Source organism: Coregonus lavaretus, assembly GCF_964263955.1.
Source record: "Coregonus lavaretus genome assembly, chromosome: 2".
NCBI classification, from domain to species: Eukaryota; Metazoa; Chordata; class Actinopteri; order Salmoniformes; family Salmonidae; genus Coregonus; species Coregonus lavaretus.
This window is the reverse complement of record NC_139989.1, coordinates 35,366,815-35,388,050: the sequence shown is the minus strand read 5'-3', so window position 1 is coordinate 35,388,050 and position 21,236 is coordinate 35,366,815. Positions and strand designations below refer to the sequence as shown.

Below are 21,236 nucleotides of genomic sequence, written 5' to 3'. Positions count from 1 at the left end.
TTCTAACTGACTTGTCCGGAAGGACCCATACAGATCCCAACGCGACTACTGCAGTAGAGAGATAGAGAAATTGCATAGTTTATGCTGCTGCTCTTTGCTTTTCACGAGAGTGGCGCGTGTAGCTTGTGGTTGTTGGCCAATCATAAGTCATCAAAGTGGCAATAGGCTACAGTCATAGAGTCTTCACGTGGGGCAAAAGCTAGGAGATATCTAATCAATGGAAGATGGAATTAAAATGATTTAATTAAAAGTTAAAAGAAAAAGGATAGGCTACATCGACCATTGACTACCATCGACTACTTAATATTCTGAATGGAGTTGTTGTTGTTTGTAACTGTGTAGGACGAGAAAGGGCATGCAGCCGCCTCAATTAGCCTAGCTAGCTTAACTAGCTTCTCCCGGTTTCATGCAGCCAAAACCGGTACTACTTAATCATGTTGGATGATAAATAACCTAGCTATGGCAGCTATTAGTCTACTATAGCACGAGTCGGCTTGGTTGGTTGCTGTCTCTCGTCTCCCTCCCCTCCGACCTGTTCCCTGTGTCACTCGCTCACACTCACAGTAACCTACACACACAGCACGGCACCTGCACCTCTCTCTACCTCCTCTCCCTCGTGTTTTATCTGCTCTGGTTAATTAAGTAGCATTCAGAATGGGTCTGGATCCGACCAGGTCTATACGGAACGGGTCTAGTTGTCCTCAGGTCCGTTCGGAACGGGTTTTATATTTTAAAAATTAATTTATGCATATCGGGTCCATTTCAGAACGGATCCAATTTTTTTGACCCGTGAAGGTCTCTACAATACATTTCAGCTCTGATGACTGCATTCAAAATGGATGTCTGTTCTGGCTCACATGCATGCACACATGATGAAACATTCTCAATAAAAATACATTTTTAATTAAAATAAATGTTTATTAATGCCCCCCCCCCCCATTTCTCTCTCTCTCTCTCTCTCTCTCTCTCTCTCTCTCTCTCTCTCTCTCTCTCTCTCTCTCTCTCTCTCTCTCTCTCTCTCTCTCTCTCTCTCTCTCTCTCTCTCTCTCTCTCTCTCTCTCTCTCTCTCTCTCTCTCTCTCTCTCTCTCTCTCTCTCTCTCTTCCTCTTACTCTCTGCCTGCAGCTGACACAGTTTGACTAAAGCCTCAACATGCCTGTGGCGTCAACTGGCACAGAGCCTGGTGAGTTTTGTTTTCCTCTCCCTTCCTTTCCTCCCTCCATCCCTCCTTTCCTTCCTCCATCCCCATCTTCCTCCTCTCCTCCCTTACCCAACCCATCTCCTCTGTCCATAGCTCTGATAAATGGGTCCGCCACACTTTCTATATGAAACGCACATCCATAAACACACCACACAGCCATTAAGACCCACAGTGTCTCACTGTCGCAGCCAGCAAAGGTCTACTTTAATGAGGCCATATAATGTGGCCCCTAAATGGAGATTGAACTGACACTGTTACTTCACTGCTTGTCCAGACAACAGCCGCCATCTTTTCCTGCATAAGTTTTGGGCTTTGGTGGAGGGAGTCTTGGGTCACACTTTACATTAAAGGGCAATCTGCAGTTGCTACATCAATTTGTTGACTTATAAATGAATTATATGTACCCATTGATTCTTGAAAAATATAACTTATAAATGCCTTATAAGCTTAGTTCAACTGCCGTACCCCATCACAAACCAAAATAAGCTTGTTTTACTCTAATGTATTTAAACAAAGTAAATGTAAACAAACACTGTATAGCCTCAAAACATGGTTAAAACTATAATGTTGATATCATGGATGGTCAGTCCTTGTATCCATAGCTCTGTGTATGAATTTGAGAGTGGTTACATTTCTTCCTCAGCTTTTTACTGAAACAGTGGTTGGAAAACGCTTTGTTATTGTTTCAACTGCTGATTGCCCCTTTAAGATACACAAATACTACCCAGTAGTGATTTAGAGAGAAGATACTGTATGAGCACTTTTATTTTCTCTGTGAGAAAGATACCACAAAATGGACTATTTTTAAACAATAGCAGAAGATGGTCAACTGAGACCTTGGGCAGACCATATATTAGATACTATGACATTGTAGGATACGGCCATTGATTGTGACTAACTATATATATATATATTTTTAAGTCCGTATATCCTATACTGGAGAGCAACATGCTAACGACATGCTGATGTCATATAGATGTATGACATCGTTAGTCACTCATAGCTTAGTCACTCATAGCTTAGTCACTCATAGCTTAGTCACTCATAGCTTAGTCACTCATAGCTGGGTGCAGAAATGCAGAGGCAGCATACTGTACAGTTAAAAATCTTGTTTAACGGGGGGAGCTTGCTGACTGGGGTGTAAATTGAGTTGAAAGCCTGTAAAACAATACTTTGCTTTATACATTTAGCTGTATGCTAAAGGTTTTATGAGATAAAGCTCAAACTGATGATCCATTCAAGGTTCTTACAGTATTTGTGGGGCCCACTAATAGATCACATGGTCCGCTTACATCACATGGTCCGGAAAACCTCCTGAACCTTGGCAGTAGAAATGCGATAACTCCTCCAAAACTTAAACGTTAAGTTTAACTTGTCTTCGCAAAAGGGCGAGTCTTCCTCCCAGTCCTGTGTGAAGCTGGGTGTAACTCTTTCCTCTGAATCTGTATCAGTGTTTCTGTGTCTCTGTGTGTAGCGGTACCCCCCCAGGTCCTGGATACCCTGAGTGACAGCAACAGCTCCACCACTGCCAATGACCTGGACCTCATCTTCCTCAAGGGCATCATAGACAGCCCCGTGGTGAGTCAGAGAGAGAGAGACCTAGTACACCCACACTCAAACATGGCAGGATGTATTCACACGCCTACAGAGAGCCTCATAGTGAGTCAGAGAAAGGTGAAATATGTAGGCCTAGTATGTAGGGTCAGACACACACTCACATACACACACACACACATACACATACACACACACACACACACACACACACACACACACACACACACACACACACACACACACACACACACACACACACACACACACACACACACACACACACACACACACACACACACAAACCAGAGAGAGTGATTGAATAAGGCCCACAGTCCTAAAACCAAGAAATTACAGCGCCAAAAAGACACTGCACGTTCCCAGAAGCTATAACTCATTCAAGCCTTCACAAACTCACAACCCTGTATGGCAAAAGAGACAATACCATGTGAACTGACACCTTCCCTCTGAACATGCATTCTATAAAAGGTGAGAGGCATCACAGCATGTAATTGCAACTGATACCCCCCTTCAGCCGGCATGCATTTAAAAAAAGGTGAGACGCATCAACCTTTGCAAATCCGTTAGAGGATTTACTACCAAATGAAAATAGCAGTGAGAGCTGTAAGTCATTACAACACTCTCTATGGCTGAGGGGAAATGGAAACCACAGCTGTGAACAAAGGAGACAGAAATGGGAATCATTCAATTGCTTAGGAAATAAATTAGGTGTTTAGCCTTTTGTTTCATTAATGGTCCCCAAGGAGAAGGGTTGGGCACCTTTTAATTGAAGTCTTGCTCAGTGATAAAAGGGGAAGTGTCTGTGTACTGTTGCTGGAAATACAGGGGATTGGTTTGGAACAAAGGCTACCAAGACACAAATCTTTAAAAAAAAGCCCAACAGGTCTTTTATCATTTTGTTATTCATTTATTCGTGATTAGTTAGGGCAAGTAAATGTCATTATTTAAATGAGGTAATCTCTTGTCCCAAGGAGGACTGATGAAGAGGGTAATATGATCTCAAACTAGTCGACATCTGAGGATGTGGAACTGTCATGCCCCAGCACTAATGACTCCTGCTGGATTGCTTTGATGTCAGATGTTGAGAGGAGTTTCTTTCTCTCTCTCTCTCTCTCTCACACACACACACACACACACACACACACACACACACACACACACACACACACACACACACACACACACACACACACACACACACACACACACACACACACACAAACACACACACACACACACACACACACACACACACACAACTCTTCCCTACAGGGGAAATGAGAAGTGACAGCCCAGACTAAAATTAGCACTTCTAAGGGAGGCCTGGCATATTGATTTGCCTTGAACCACAGTTTGTCAATGAACCAGATATATGATGTAATTGCACTACTAGTCCACCAGGTGGGATGATTCCCAAAGAGTTTCAATGACAGTTTTGGTCTGTCAGTGAGGCCCATATACTCTGTGTAGGTGGGTCACTTTGCCCTTAAGTGTTGATCCCAGTACAGATTTGCTTAATGCCTCTTCATAGTAAGTTTACATTTAAGGAAAGATAGGTGGATCCTAAATCTGCTCTTATGACAACCACTGGGCTGGAAGCCTAAACTCCTGGCTGGTGCCAGATGCCACTCAGTTCCAGACCCCAGGGTTGTGTCTGGCCCATCCCTTCAGTTGATAATTTAATGTCCACAAATTCTCTCAATAATTACTTTCAAGCATCTGCTTTTACATTAAAGACATGATCAGCTGACTTTCAACTCATTTCCCTCTGTGAATGAACTTCAAACAGAAAGTCTGCCAGCCAGGCATTCTTTAAAAGGAACATTTGGGCGGATCTTGGAGACTCTGTGAAATATTAATGGCTTCCACTCTACTTTGATGAAAAATACTTATTTAATCAGATAAAAGTCACAGAGAACAAAAAAAAAAGGATTTTCAAAGATTTTTATATATATTTTAAGGTGCAACGTATGTGTACTTACTATTTTTAGAGTACGCAAAACCATTCTCAAACATATTTATTTTCATATTAAAGAGATTCTCCAGTACTTTTCTATACTTTTTAGCCAGTAGTTCTGAAAGTAGCACTTACGAGCCAAAAGTGGTCCCGAAAATGGTGTGCATTTTGCTAGCTGTAACTCAAATGGCGAGGGGCTGAAGCTCATTGGCTAGAACTCAAATTGCTAGGGGGCTGACCCACGAGGGGGAAATCGTAGGTAAAATGGCGCAGCACAGCTTCCAGAAAAACAGTCGCTTTGAAACTAGGGTTTTTGTGGCTTATTGAGGTAAGACAGTAATTCTGCTCATAGATTATGCATGCATGAACTACACATTGACACATCCAGCCCAAAGCGGGAGGTAAACAAATAAAAGTATACGTGTGTGTGTGTGTGTGTGTGTGTGTGTGTGTGTTTCCTTATGTCCCGAAGGAGCCAGAGAGTCTGGAGGAGACCAGGTTGGAGGCGGTGAGGGACAACAACGTAGAGTTGGTCGAGGAGATCCTCCGAGAGCTGAGTCCCTTCACACACCAAAGCAACACCGCAGCAGAGCTCACACGAATCCTCAACGAACCCCACTTCCAGGTACACACACAGACGCACACGTAGTGTGCACACGCATACCCATACACATTAAACCACACACTCACGTGGACATCAATGGACACATACACCTACATAGACGTGCAGAGAAGAAATATCCTTCATCACATAATCCACTATTTAGTCTCAAGAAAGTATTTCTTGTCGCCTTAGTCTGCTGTCAATCTAATGTTCTCCTTCTGCCGAGTGGTTCCCAGTCTCTGCTGGAGACCCATGACTCGGTGGCGTCCCAGGTGTGTGACACCCCTCCCCCCAGCCCCTGTGCCTACATGGAGCTCCCCGTCAGCAACCAGCCCGTGCCCCCAGATGCCGTCCGGATGGTTGGCATCCGCAAAGTGGCTGGGGAACACCTTGTTAGTACCACCTTGCACTTTGCCTATCACCAATCTATTATTGATAGCATGGCACTCAGAGTTGAGGAGTTTTAGTCAACTCTTCCCTCCTTTGGCTGAATCACAACCAGGCTAGTGGTTTTAACCATAGTGTATAATGTTAACTGTAGTGTATCATCATTCATGTATTTTTTTCAAGAGAGGGAATGCCAATTATTGTGTCATTTTAGATATTTTATTGAACATATAGGACAGTGTAGAAGGACAATGAAGAGAGGAGAGAGTTTGTGCCAAAGTAGCAAGACCCCACACATCCTCATTTGGTTCTATGTTTTGAACCTGTTCAGGGCGTGACTTTCCGTGTGGAGGCGGGGGAGCTGGTGATTGCCAGGATCCTCCATGGCGGGATGATCGACCAGCAGGGTCTCCTCCACGCGGGTGACATCATCAAGGAGGTGAACGGGAAGGAGGTGGGCGAGGACCCGAGGGTGCTACAGGAGATGCTGCAGGATGCCAGCGGCAGCGTGGTGCTCAAGATCCTCCCCAGCTATCAGGAGGGCCACGCGCCAGGACAGGTACGAGTTAATAACAAATGGAAACACTTTTTGGGGGGATAGTCCATCTGTAGATGCTCAACAGACTATGTACAGACTATCAGTAACATTTCAACTAACTATCTACTAACCCTAACCTAAACCCTTATCCTAACCCTAAACTTAACCCTTACCCTAACCTTAAGCCTTACCCTTATTCTAACCCTAACCATAACCTTAGCAAGCAGTTGCTTATCAACAGATAGTTTGTTGATAGTAGAGAATCTACAGATGGACAATCCGGACGATCCAAATAAAGTGTGACCTAAGAAACTACCAGTGGACAGGTAAGAGTTAACATACACAACACTTACTTTAACAACATGCTACCAGCCCAACAGACAGGTAAACGTTAAAAACAAACAAGAGCCCCATGCCTCAAGACAGACAAGCTATAAACCCCACAGACAGGTCCCCACTATTGTACCCAAATACTAATCCAAGGTAAGAGCATTAATCTGCCACTGCCAATTAACTTCAATCTACTAGACAGTTTGTACATAATTTACTGGCTCTAAGAATATACTTTGAGGGGTGGATTATGACGGTGTCACACTGTCTGCTTGTGCTCACCCCCTCTTCCCCAGCTGGTTGTCATGGATACCACCAGGCAGAGTAATCCCTTACGTCTTTTGGGGGGATTTCTTCCCTTTTATCTTCCCTCGTTCCGTGGCTGGTGGACTGTGGAAAAGCCGGGATGGGAAGATAGTCAGAGTACAAACAAGTCGTCAGCAGAAGGGTGTTATGGCTGCTGAGGAAGTGTTGATGTTTACAGTAATGAGGTTCAACTGAGGATTGTAGAAAGTGGTTTGTTTTTATGCTTTCTGGTTGATAATGGCTTGCAGTGATTAGCTGGAATACTGTATATAGCTGTATACTCTGAATGCACATACTGCATGCTCTAGAGCAAAACTTCCACTTCGATAAACAAATGTAAAATTTGCATTTAGAAGTGTGCACAACTCAAGCTTCTGCTTTTGAATTTGGTACGAAATGTTCAATTCTATCCAACAATAACAGACTCGTAACCATCTGTATGTATCTTCTTCCTGTTCCCCACAGGTGTTTGTGAAGTGTCACTATGATTATGACCCAGCCAATGACAACCTGATCCCTTGTAAAGAGGCGGGGCTTAAGTTCTACACCGGTGACATCCTGCAGATCGTTAATCAGGATGACCTCAACTGGTGGCAGGTGGGTCCATATGGATTATTTTGCCATGTACTGTACTGTATGTAAAAAACCTGAAAAACATGCGCACATCCAGGTACTTTCAGCAGGTGCTGGAGTTGTAGGTAAATTAATGAAAAACAGAAAGGAAAACGCCGCACACTGCTGCTCATGCTCCCAGGTGATATTTATTTATAACAACGTTTCGACCCTTAGGTCTTCATCAGGCATCCATATCCCAGGTGGGGGTGGAAGGTCATATATATAGGGGCAGTACTCAGTGACATCACTTCCTGAAACAGGAAGTAAAAATTGTATGACAGGTTAACAATATTAACATTCAATGTATCAAAATATATGATCATATACAAGGAATGTGATCAATATTTATAGTAATATACATAAAATATTCATACAATGTTCAATTAGGAAAAAAACAAAAACACAATTTGGACATTGAAACTATAAAATGGTTTCAAGTCAAACTCCTCGTTAAGGCCAAGAGGAGACAGTGTGTTGAGCCTGTGGATCCAGAAAGATTCCCTTTGAAGAAGTTTCCTCTCAATGTCCCCTTCCCTGCGTGACATCTTGACCATTTCTATTCCAATGTATCTCAGAGAACTAATAGGATGTTCATCTTGTACAAAATGAACAGTAACCAGATTTTTTGTCTCACCTGTCCGTATATTGCTGCGGTGCTCACAGATCCATATCTTAAGGCTTCTGCGGGTTTTCCCTATGTAAGACAGACCACAAGGACAATTCAACATGTAAACAACATTGGTGGACATGCAGGTAATCTTAAATCTTTGTCCTGTGCAGGGGTGGGTAAATGAGTTGCATTTGTACGTGAAGCTGCATTGAGCACATTGGCCACATTTGTAATTACCCTCCGGAACCTTGTCCAAGAAAGTTTCCCTTTTCTCTGGTGGGTAATCAGATTTAACCACAATGTCTCTCACGTTTGGGGGTCTTTTAAAGACCATACGTGGGGGATATTTAAAAATGGGTTTCAATTGTGGGTCAGTGTCAATAATGTACCAGTGCTTCCTGATAATTTCCTTAAATGCCTTCCCCAATGTTGAGTATTGGGTAAAGCATGAGGGGACATGCTTTTTCTTTAACTTTTGGTTGAAGGCTTTCCAGCTGTGTTAGCCCTTCAAAACGATCATTGGCATGTTTTACCCAATTGTCTTTGTACCCCCTTTCCTTAAACCTCTGTGTGAGGTCCGTGGCATCAGAGCTGCATATTCTTCTGATGCGACTGAATTGACTTATAGGGACACTTTTAATAAGTGGACGTGGATGAAAGGTGTCACCTCTAAGGAGGGTATTCCTGTCCGTAGGTTTCCTACAGAGATCTGTAGAGAAGGAGGTTTTGTCCTTAATAACATCAAGAAAACTGATTTGTGATAGGTCATAGTTAATGTTGAAATGAAGGTGTTCATTCATAGAGTTTAGATAAGCATGCAATTCCAAAAGTTCTTCCTGGGTCCCTGTATAGATCACGAAAATGTCATCCAAATATCTCAGAATTAGGAGAATATTGGAGAGAAAGGGGTTAAGGTCTGGATTCAGCACCACCTGTTTTTCAAACATTCCTAGATATAGGTTAGCATAATTAGGAGACATAGTGCTCCCCATCGCTGTCCCTTTGGTCTGGAGGAAAAAGTCTCCTCTGAAGAGAAAATAGTTGGAGGTTAATACCAGTTCAGCCAGGTCCACAATACAATTGGTGCTGGGAAGAGCATTAGGGGGAAGTTCATTGAGGTTGAACTTGAGGGCCTCTAGGCCACCCTGATGGGGGATGTTAGTATATAGACTGGTAACATCAAAAGTACACAGAATAGAATTACGTCATTTAGCAGACGCTCTTATCCAGAGCGACTTACAGTTAGTGCATACATTATTCTTTTTTATTGTGGGTTCAATTCCCCCAACCCACAACCCTGGCGTTGCAAACGCCATGCTCTACCAACTGAGCTACCTCCCTGCCAGCCATTCCCTCCCCTACCCTGGACGACGCTGGGCCAATTGTGCGCCGCCCCATTGGTCTCCCGGTTGCGGCCGGCTACAGCAGAGCCTGGATTTGAACCAGGATCTCTAGTGGCACAGCTAGCACTGCGATGCAGTGCCTAAGACCACTGCGCCACTCATATATGGTCCACAGATTTAAAAAAATTAATAAAATCAATAGAGTCTCAGGTATACGTGGGGAGGGAGATCGCCCAGGGTTTCACAACATAGTCTACAAAGGTACAGATATTCTCTGTCAGAGGTACGTTACTACTCAAAATGTGCCTGCCTGGTATAGGTGATGTCATGCTCTGCTGCAGAAGCCTTAAGATACGGATCTGTGAGCACCACAGCAATATACGGACAGGTGAGCCAAAAAATCTGGTTGCCATTTTGTACAAGCTGGACATCTTATTAGGTCTCTGAGATACATTGGAATAGAAATGGTCAAGATGTCACGCAGGGAAGGGGACATTGAAAGGAAACTTCTTCAAAGGGAATCTTTCTGGATCCACAGGCTCAACACACTGTCTCCTCTTGGCCTTAACGAGGAGTTTGACTTGAAAACGTTTTTATAGTTTCAATATGTCCAAATTGTGTTTTTTTTTATCCTAATTGAACATTGTAAGAATATAGTATGTAAATATTGATCACATTCCTTGTATATGAACATATATTTTGATACATTGAATGTTAATATTGTGAACCTATTTTTTACCTCCTGTTTCAGGTAGTGATGTCACTGAGTACTGCCCCTATATATAGGATATTCCACCCCCACCTGGGATATGGATGCCTGATGAAGACCTAAGGGTCGAAACATTGTCATAAATAAATATCACCTGGGAGCATGAGCAGCAGTGTGCAGCGTTTTCCTTTCTGTTTTTCTGTATTGTATGTAACACACATTGTTTAGTGTATTGCTTCTGTTGTCAATACTATCACCTCTAAATGTGGCTACTTGTGCCTATCGGTATACAGTGTGTGTACTGGTGGGTCTAAGTATTGATGAGAGTATCATCCTGTGGGTCTGTCAGGCTCGTCGTTGTGTGGAGGGAGGCAGTGCTGGGCTGATCCCAAGTCAGCTGCTGGAGGAGAAAAGAAAAGCCTTTGTCAAGAGAGACGTGGAGCTGGCCCCCACAGGTAGGACCAGTGCATAGGGCTGTGGCAGACATGACATTTTGTCAGACGGTTATTGTCATGCAAAAGACTGCCAGTCTCACAGTAATTGACCGTTAATGAACATAATCACGTTTAGCATCTCCATGCCTCCACGCATACAAGCCTCTGATGCGCGTCTTTGGAACATCTACATTTAAAAAAGTTGAATATATCAATTTAATATACACCATCACAATGAATCCATTATTTAGATTAGTCAGGTCTAAAGAAACATTATCATATGAAAATGTATTTCAGAAGAAGAGAATAGGAGTTGGCCTACTGTAGGCATATGTTATCTGGCTATGCTCCATGCCATATGCTGTAGGCTGGTTCATTTAGCTGACAAGATATGCTTATACACCCCGTGCTATTACATTATTTTATCTGATTTTATAGTAAGAATATATTTTTCCCATTACAGAGCGTATGAAGTGGCTATGTTGAGCGTAAAAGTGATAATTTGAAACAGGTCCTACGGTGCCTTCGGAAAATATTCAGACCCCTTGACTTTTTCCTAATTTTGTTAGGTTACAGCCTTATTCTAAAATTGATTAAACACATTTTTTCTCATCAATCTACACACAATACCCCATAATGACAAAGCAAAAACTGTTTGTTATAAAATATAAAAATAAAAAATGCAAATATTGCATTTACATAAGTATTCAGACCCTTTACTCAGTACTTTGTTGATGCACCTTTGGCAGAGATTACAGCCTCAAGCCTTCTTGGGTATGACGCTACAAGCTGGGAACACCTGTATTTGGGGAGTTTCTCCCATTAATCTCTGCAGATCATCTCAAGCTCTGTCAGGTTGGATAGGGAGGATTGCTGCACAGCTATTTTCAGGTCTCTCCAGAGATGTTTGATCGGGTTCAACTCCGGGCTCTGGCTGGGCCACTCAAGGACAGTCAGAACAGAAACTTGTCCCGAAGCCACTCCTGTGTTGTCTTGGCTGTGTGCTTAGGGTCGTTGTCCTGTTGGAAGGTGAACCTTCGCACAGTCTGAGGTCCTGAGTGCTCTGGAGCAGGTTTTCATCAAGGATCTCTCTGTACTTTGCTCCGTTCATCTTTCCCTTGATCCTGACTAGTCTCCCAGTCCCTGCCGCTGAAAAACATCCCCACAGCATGATGCTGCCACCACCATGCTTCACCGTAGGGATGGTGCCAGGTTGCCTCTAGACGTGACGCTTTGCATTCAGGCCAAATAGTTCAATCTTCTATTCATCAGACCAGAAAATCTTGTTTCTCATGGTCTGAGAGTCTTTAGGTGCCTTTTAGCAAACTACAAGTGGGCTGTCATGTGCCTTTTACTAAGGATTGGCTTCCGTCTGGCCACTCCACCATAAAAGCCTGATTGGTGGAGTGCTGCAGAGATGGTTGTCCTTCTCCCATCTCCACAGAGTAACTCTAGAGCTCTGTCAGAGTGACCATCGGGTTCTTGGTCACCTCCCTGACCAAGGCCCTTCTCCCCCAATTGCTCAGTTTTGCTGGGCGGCCAGCTCTAGGAAGAGTCTTGCTGGTTCCAAACTTCTTCAATTTAAGAATGATGGAGGCCACTGGGTTCTTGGGGACCTTGAATGATGTAAAAGTGTTTTGGTAACCTTCCCCAGATATGTGCCTCGACACAATCCTGTCTCAGAGCGCTACAGACAATTCCTTCGACCTCATGGCTTGGTTTTTGCTCTGACAAGCGCTGCCAACTGTGGGACCTTATATAGACAGTTGTGTGCCTTTCCAAATCATGTCCAATCAATTGAATTTACCACAGGTGGACTCCAATCAAGTTGTAGAAACATCTCAAGGATGATCAATGGAAACAGGATGCCCCTGAGCTCAATTCCTAGTCTCATAGCAAAGGGTCTTATGCAAATAAGGTATTTCTGTTTTTCATTTTTAATACATTTTCTAAAAACCTGTTTTCGCTTTGTTATTTTGGGGTATTGTGTGTAGATTGCTGAGGAAATTGTTTTATTTAATCCATTTTAGAATAAGGCTGTAAAGTAAGAAAATGTGGAAAAAGTCAAGGGGTCTGAATACTTTCCGAAGGCACTGTATATGCTAGATTTAGAGTTATTTGGCAACTTTAGTTGTGAATGATACAAACCTTAGAATGTCTTAGAAATCAAAACATATATGGGCTGCATGATGCGACCTATAGGATATTGATGATTTGAGAAAATAACAAAAGTAGCTTGTGCTCTGTTCCTTACCTTAGGCAGCACAGCTGTTGTCTCATCAAATGATCATATTTTCACCCATCAGACTATTCTAAATGTAATATTTTCTTTACTAATATGTAAAATTAGTTTCGTTTTAGAATGGGCAGGAGCAGGGGAAAACATGCATGTCATCTGTATGCACTCAAATAGCGAATGGAGGCCGTGCTTCCCGTCGATCCGTTTTGTAGGCTACTTCGGTTTTATAGCGGAGCATGTGCTTAATATGAGCAGCTGAGAAATAAATATAAGAACACTTATTTCACTCCACGCATCAAACACTGTTTGTGGAGTATGCTCTCTCTGCCCGACAGGTAATATTCCGCCCAAAGTCTGTATACCATGGGCTCTCAAACCTTGTTCCTGCAGCTACCCAGTGCTTAATTTGGGAAACCAAGTGAAATCTGTTAGGGAACATCAATAGTAACATGTTTTTGCAAAACAAAACATATTTATTTCACTAAACTGTTGAGAGCCCGTCTGCGTGCCCAATAAAGGAATAAAGGAGAGCGAGGAGTAGATGGAAACGCATGGTGGTGAGATATTCTGTATAGCTGAAGGTAATGTGACACTCAATTAATTATAATTAAAAATCCCTATTACTAGGCTATTCAAAATCAAAAACAAATTCACTTATTGTAGACTAACTGTAAGCCGCCCTGCACAATCAATAAACCAACAGCATCGCCTAGGGCTGGACAAACATTCTCTCCCAGACTCATGGATAGACATTTTGCAGCGGAGCATAAGGTAACTAGTCCATCCAGTATGCATAATAATATGGTCCACACTAAAAGGCGATTACTCAAATTTGTTTTATTTTGGAGTATAGGCTAAACCCATTATGTACCAAAGACATCTTAAATCAGTTTAGTTTTATTAGTTTTCTGCCATGCGCAATATGCGGTAGGATATGTATTGTATAACGGCACAATCATGTTGGGTACTACCAAAGCATGTCTAGATTGCATAAAAGGAGATTACCGTGACGCAATGATCAAATGGAATTTTACTGCGGTCATGACTCATGACCTCATGACTCATGACTTGTTTTCTGCCATGCGTAATATGCGGTAGGATATGTATTGTATAACGGCACAATCATGTTGGGTACTACCAAAGCACTACCAAAGCATGTCTAGAGTGCATAAAAGGAGATTACCGTGACTCAATGATCAAATGGAATTTTACTGCGGTCATGACTCATGCCTACCAGTGCAGCCCACATTATTAACTCACCATAACTCTTACCCCCTGTCTGTCTGTCTGTCTGTTTGTCTGTCTGTCTCTCACTCTTCACAAATGAACAGACAGCATTTAATATGAGGCAGATCGTCAGATCCTAGATGTGTAGCTTATTATGTAGAGGGGAATGATGGGTGCATTAGAAGTCTTCATAGATCCACCTGTACCCGAATACAGAGACCCGATACGGGACCCGAATTCGAAATAATGTCACGGGTCTGGGTTGGATCTGATATGTTTGTCAGGGGTCTCGGGTATGTTTAATTTTAACTGACTTGTCTGAAAGGACCCTTACATACACTACCAGATCAAAGGTTTGGACTCACCTACTCATTCAAGGATTTTTCTTTATTTTTACTATTTTCTACATTGTAGAATAATAGTGAAGACATCAAAACTATGAAATAACACATATGGAATCATGTAGTAACCAAAAAAGTGTTAAACAAATCAAATTATATATTTTATATTTGAGATTCCTCAAATAGCCACCCTTTGCCTTGATGACAGCTTTGCACACTCTTGGCATTCTCTCAAACAGCTTCACCTGGAATGCTTTGCCAACAGTTTTGAAGGAGTTCCCACCTATGCTGAGCACTTGTTGGCTGCTTTTCCTTCACTCTGCGGTCTGACTCATCCCAAACCATCTCAATTGGGTTGAGGTCGGGGGATTGTGGAGGCTAGGTCATCTGATGCAGTACTCCATCACTCTCCTTCTTGGTCAAATAGCCCTTACACAGCCTGGAGGTGTGTTGGGTCATTGTCCTGTTGAAAAACAAATTATAGTCCCACTAAGCCCAAACCAGATGGGATGGCGTATCGCTGCAGAATGCTGTGGTAGCGATGCTGGTTAAGTGTGCATTGAATTCTAAATAAATCACAGACAGTGTCACCAGCAAAGCACCCCCACACCATAACACCTCCTCCTTCATGCTTTACGGTGGGAAATACACATGTAGAGATCATCCGTTCACCAAAAATCTCCAATTTGGATTCCAGACCAAAGGACACATTTCCACTGGGCTAATGTCCATTGCTCGTGTTTCTTGGCCCAAGCAAGTCTCTTCTTCTTATTGGTGTCCTTTAGTAGTGGTTTCTTTGCAGCAATTTGACCATGAAGGCCTGATTCACACAGTCTCCTCTGAACAGTTGATGTTGAGATGTGTCTGTTACTTGAACATTGTGAAGCATTTATTTGGGCTGCAATTTCTGAGGCTGGTAACTCTAATGAACTTATCCTCTGCAGCAGAGGTAATGCTGGGTCTTCCATTCCTGTGGCGGTCCTCATGAGAGCCAGTTTCATCATAGCGCTTGATGTTTTTTTGCGACTGCCCTTGAAGAAACTTTCAAAGTTCTTGAAATGTTTCTGATTGACTGACCTTCGTGTCTTAAATTAATGATGGACTGTCATTTCTCTTTGCTTATTTGAGCTGTTCTTGCCATAATATGGACATTCTTCTGTATACCCCCCTACCTTGTCACAACACAACTGATTGGCTCAAACGCATTAAGAAGGAAAGAAATTCCACAAATTAACTTTTAAGAAGCCACACTTGTTGATTGAAATGCATTCCAGGTGACTACCTCATGAAGCTGGTTGTGAGAATGCCAAGAGTGTGCAAAGCTGTCATCAAGGCAAAAGGTGGCTATTTGAAGAATCCCAAATATAAAATATAATTGGATATGTTTAACACGTTTTGGCTACTATATGATTCCATATGTGTTTTTTCATAGTTTTGATGTCTTCACTATTATTCTACAATGTAAAAAATTGTAAAAATAAAGAAAAACCCTTGAATGAGTAGGTGTGTCCAAACGTTTGACTGGTACTGTGTCCGAAAGGCGACTGCTGCAGTAGAGAGAGAGAGATAAACTGTATAATTTATGCTGCTGCTCTTTTCAAGATAGTGGCACGTGTAGCTTGTTGTCATCATAAGTCATCAAAGCGTCATAGAGTCTCCATGGCAAAAGTTATGAGATATCTAATCAATGGAAGATGGAATTAAAATCACAGAATTAAAAGTTAAAGGAGCAGGATAGGCTACAATGACCAAGAGACAATAGGTAGGCTGCTACTTAAAATTCTGAATGGAGTTGTTATTATTTGTAACGGTAGGACGAGAAAGCAGCCTCAATTAGCCTAGCTAGCGAACATTAGCTAGCTTAACTAGCTTCTCCCGGTTTGATGCAGTCAAGACAGGTACTACGTAATCATATTGGATGATACATATGGCAGGTATTAGTCTACTATTGCACGAGTCGGCTTGGTTGGTTGCTGTCTCTCCCTCCCTCCTCCCTGTGTCACTCGCTCACAGTAACATCCGCCCTCCCCCGCCTGCTAGAGCAGCACCTCTCTCTCCCTCCTCTCCCTCGTGCTTTATCAGCTCCGGTTAATAAAGTAGCTTAGAAAATTCACTTTTCTGCTGCGGACCGGGTCTGGATCCGACCAGGTCTATACTGAATGTGTCTAGTTGTCCTCGGGTCTGTTTGGAACGGGTCTCTATATTTAAAAAAAATATTTATGCATATCGGGTCCGGGTGGGAAAGCCCCAGGTCCATTTCGGAATGTTTCCAACTTTTTGGACCCATTAAGACCTCTACTTGGTATTGTTATATACTGCCCCCTAGAGTAAAATCAAATGGATGATTAATAAGAAAACCATGTGAATACCTGTGGATGCATGTGGATAGATGGAGTTTGTATGGGATCATGTTTTAATGGGATCATCGTTGTTTACATGTTTGTTATTGTGACAGGAAATCTTTGTACTGGAGTGGCGGGAAAGAACAAGAAGAAAAAGATGATGTATCTAACCACAAAGAATGCAGGTGGGAATTCCTCTCTGTGAATTCTGAGTGTTTCTGTAAGTTACATTGAAAGGTTAACAAATAAACAAAGCTATCAATTTGTCACTGTATGTCTCTGTCTTTATCTGTCATTGTTTTTATTCACCCTCTCTCTCTCTCTCTCTCTCTCTCTCTCTCTCTCTCTCTCTCTCTCTCTATTAATCTATCTCTCAGAGTTTGACAGGCATGAGTTGCTGATCTATGAGGAGGTTGCCAAGGTGCCTCCGTTCCGCAGGAAGACGTTGGTTCTGATTGGTGCACTGGGAGTGGGCCGACGCAGCCTGAAGAACAAACTGCTGCTGTCTAACCCACAGCACTACGGCACCACCATCCCCCGTGAGCGTTGCTAACGCTAACTTTCCAACTAATTAACAAAAAAATGCTAACATGCTAAAGCTAGCCCTTGATGTATAGTCCTAACAATCAGAGAATATTCTTTGGACTTTGGATTGAATCCATTGTGTTAGGACACCTTCATATAGTAACTAGTGATTGTTGAAACAGTTTCCAGCAAGTCGCTCTGGATAAGAGTGTCTGCTAAATGACTAAAATGTAGAAAATCTTCTTGCATCCTTCAGACACCTCCAGAAAGCCAAAGTCAGGGGAGCGGGAGGGCCAGATGTATGCCTTCACCTCGCGGAGCAAGATGGAGGCAGACATCAAGAACGGCCGCTACCTGGAGCATGGCGAGTACGACGGCAATCTCTACGGCACCAAGATGGACTCCATCCACGAGGTGGTGGAGGCCGGTCGCATCTGCGTACTGGACGCCAATCCTCAGGTAGGAGCAACTGACTACATTGTGGCCCCACAATCTGGAGCCCTATATGGGTGAATTCAGGGTTCTAACTGTTATAGACATTGGTACCTCTTACAGACATTGTATTCCTTGTACTACTTCCAGGCCTTGAAGGTACTGCGGACGTCTGAGTTCCTGCCTTACGTGGTGTTCATCGAGGCCCCTGACTTTGAGGTCCTCAAGGCCATGAACCAGTCGGCTGTCGAGACTGGAGTCGTCACCAAGCAGCTGACGGTAAGCACCAGGGTGAAGCCAAACAGAGGATAATGACTGAATGGAAAAATCAACGACTGCTATGTATTTCATTCAGGAATCCCAACATGCCTCACTTTGTTTAGCCATTATACACTGAGTATACAAAACATTAAGGACACCTCCTCTTTCCATGACATAGACTGACCAGGTGAAAGCTATGATCCCTTATTGATGTCACTTGTTAAATCTACATCAATCAGTGTAGATGAAGGGGAGGAGACAGGTTAAAGAAGGATTTTTAAGCCTTGAGACAATTGAGACATTGATTGTGTATGTGTGTATGTGTGATTGGGCAAGACAAAATATTTAAGTGCCTTTGAACGGGGTATGGTAGTAGGTGCCAGGCGCAATGGTTTGTGTCAAGAACTGCAATGCTGCTGGGTTTTTCACGCTGTTTCCCGTGTGTATCAAGAATGGTCCACCACCCAAAGGACATCCATCCAATTTGACACAATTGTGGGAAGCATTGGAGTCAATATTAGGAAGGTGTTCCTAATGTTTGGTATACTCAGTGTAAAGACCCTTTTTGTAGCACTTACTACTTCGAGACCTTGGGACTATAAGATTCTATCTGATATGTGTGTCAAAAATGAGTTAGTAACATATAATAGATCTTTAGATAGTTATTCATACTGTATGTCTGTGGAGTTAGATTTTCGAAAAAGTTAATCTTAAGTGATTTTTTACTTTTTTTTTACTAGAAAGTTCTATCTGCATAAACCATTTGAACGTGGAGCTATCCAATCACAAGCCTGAACAAATACAGACGGACCAATCATAACACATCTTTGCCATCTCACTTAAGTATGGCCTAGGCTAGTCTAACCAGCAATAATGGCATGCAAGCAAAACAAAAACAACACTGTCAGAAATCTTAAAGTAAATGATGTCACATCGTTGCTCACTGATGATAGTAATTAGTCTGATGATCATAATACATTTCTTAATGTATTTGATGATGTGTTCTGACTATCTGGATAAAATAGTGTTATTCTATCATTTATGTATTCAAATAGCTACAATCTTCTTAAAAACTGAACATGTCTAATTCAGAAGTATCAGATAGAACCTTATGGCTGAACCCAGATTTACATTTCAGAGCCATAAGGTTCTATCTGCTATTGCAGCCGATAAAAAAACAGATTTACAAATGTCTCAGGATTTTAATGCTCTCCACTTTAGGTACCTTTAAGGTGAGGACCTTAATAGGTTATTAAAGACACATTTATTACAAAACAGTTTCTGAGATCTGTGATGTGAAAACTTTGATTCTCAATATCTCAGAACTATGCTTTGCGCAGATATAACCTTATAGTGCCAAGGTCACAACTTGCTGTAAAGCTGAAAGGCCCTAACGTTGCTCACTAGCTACATGTCTGAGCCTCCAGGTTCGTAGCGATTGCGCCTCATGAACATAGCTAATTAGCTTGTCCAGGGCCTGTTCCCCTCCTGTTACTCTGAGTTCTAACAACCACCATCTTTGTTCTCTGTAGGACTCAGAGCTGAAGAGAACAGTGGACGAGAGCACCCGCATCCAGACGGCCTACGGACACTACTTTGACCTCACCATCGTCAACGACAACCTGGACGAGAGCTACAGGAACCTGAAGGCAGCCCTGGAGAAGGTCTCTGCTACCCAGCAGTGGGTCCCAGTCACCTGGGTCTTCTAGCGGGAGACAGAAGGACAAGAGGGTGGTGTTGAACACTTGTTCTCTCACTCATCCCCACAAGACATCCGACGGTACTGTCTGGCTCATCATCACAGTGACCTCTGAACCTCTGAACTTTGGACCCCATAGATAAGACTGAATTGACAGCATTATTTTTGCTGTGTACTTATTGCTTTTGGAAATGTATCGACAAAACATGAAGGATTTTCTTGTTTGGGCATTATGTGATTCTGGTGTGTGTGCGGTTGCAGAGTGTCTTTACCATAATCATGTTCACTACATTGACTCTTTAGGTCAGCAATAGTTCATCTATGTTTACATGAATCATTAAATGGAGATTCAGAATATGAAATACATAATCTTACATCAAAACAGTAAACAGTGGTAGATAGTTTTCTACTGTTTATGTCTTCACTGCAGGTCTGACACACACACACACGCGCGCGCACACACACACACATGCGCACACACACACACAGACACACACTCGCTCAAAGAGAGCCAGCTGTCTTATTCCCCAAATTCTATTTTTAATACCACATTCTATTTTTTTGTATGGGGCGTTCAAGTTGAGACACTTTTTGACACCTACTGTTGGGATATTCTTTTCTATCATTTCAAAAAGGCAAGCCACTAAGGTGTGAACATAAAACATAACATGTAGATACATAGAGAGATGTGTATGATAGATGTACTCTCAGTACAACCTTTATAAACGTGACTACACAGATACCTTTTATATACAGTGGGGAGAACAAGTATTTGATACACTGCCGATTTTGCAGGTTTTCCTACTTACAAAGCATGTAGAGGTCTGTAATTTTTATCATAGGTACACTTCCAACAAAAATCCAGAAAATCACATTGTATGATTTTTAAGTAATTAATTTGCATTTTATTGCATGACATATGTATTTGATCACCTACCAACCAGTAAGAATTCCAGCTCTCACAGACCTGTTAGTTTTTCTTTAAGAAGCCCTCCTGTTCTCCACTCATTACCTGTATTAACTGCACCTGTTTGAACTCGTTACCTGTATAAAAGACACCTGTCCACACACTCAATCAAACAGACTCCAACCTTTCCACAATGGCCAAGACCAGAGAGCTGTGTAAGGACATCAGGGATAAAATTGTAGACCTGCACAAGGCTGGGATGGGCTACAGGACAATAGGCAAACAGCTTGGTGAGAAGGCAACAACTGTTGGCGCAATTATTAGAGAATGGAAGAAGTTCAAGATGACGGTCAATCACCCTCGGTCTGGGGCTCCATGCAAGATCTCACCTCGTGGGGCATCAATGATCGTGAGGAAGGTGAGGGATCAGCCCAGAACTACACGGCAGGACCTGGTCAATGACCTGAAGAGAGCTGGGACCACAGTCTCAAAGAAAACCATTAGTAACACACTGCGCCGTCATGGATTAATATCCTGCAGTGCACGAAGGTCCCCCTGCTCAAGCCAGCGCATGTCCAGGCCCATCTGAAGTTTGCCAATGACCATCTGGATGATCCAGAGGAGGAATGGGAGAAGATCATGTGGTCTGATGAGA

The 21,236-nt window shown here is 42.6% G+C and overlaps 1 protein-coding gene across 1 annotated transcript; it reads left to right on the top strand.

Moving 5' to 3' along the window:
• Nucleotides 1–1,151: 1,151 nt before the first annotated feature.
• On the top strand, nucleotides 1,152–19,684 carry LOC311148202 (MAGUK p55 subfamily member 2-like; the record flags this gene model as incomplete). Its single annotated transcript, XM_084185082.1, has 12 exons — nucleotides 1,152–1,182; nucleotides 2,675–2,778; nucleotides 5,205–5,357; nucleotides 5,573–5,728; nucleotides 6,055–6,282; nucleotides 7,363–7,494; nucleotides 10,524–10,629; nucleotides 16,871–16,942; nucleotides 17,135–17,296; nucleotides 17,539–17,741; nucleotides 17,865–17,993; nucleotides 19,508–19,684. 12 exons carry the CDS (start codon nucleotides 1,152–1,154, stop codon nucleotides 19,682–19,684), a joined length of 1,653 nt encoding a protein of 550 aa, XP_084041208.1.
• Nucleotides 19,685–21,236: the final 1,552 nt, after the last annotated feature.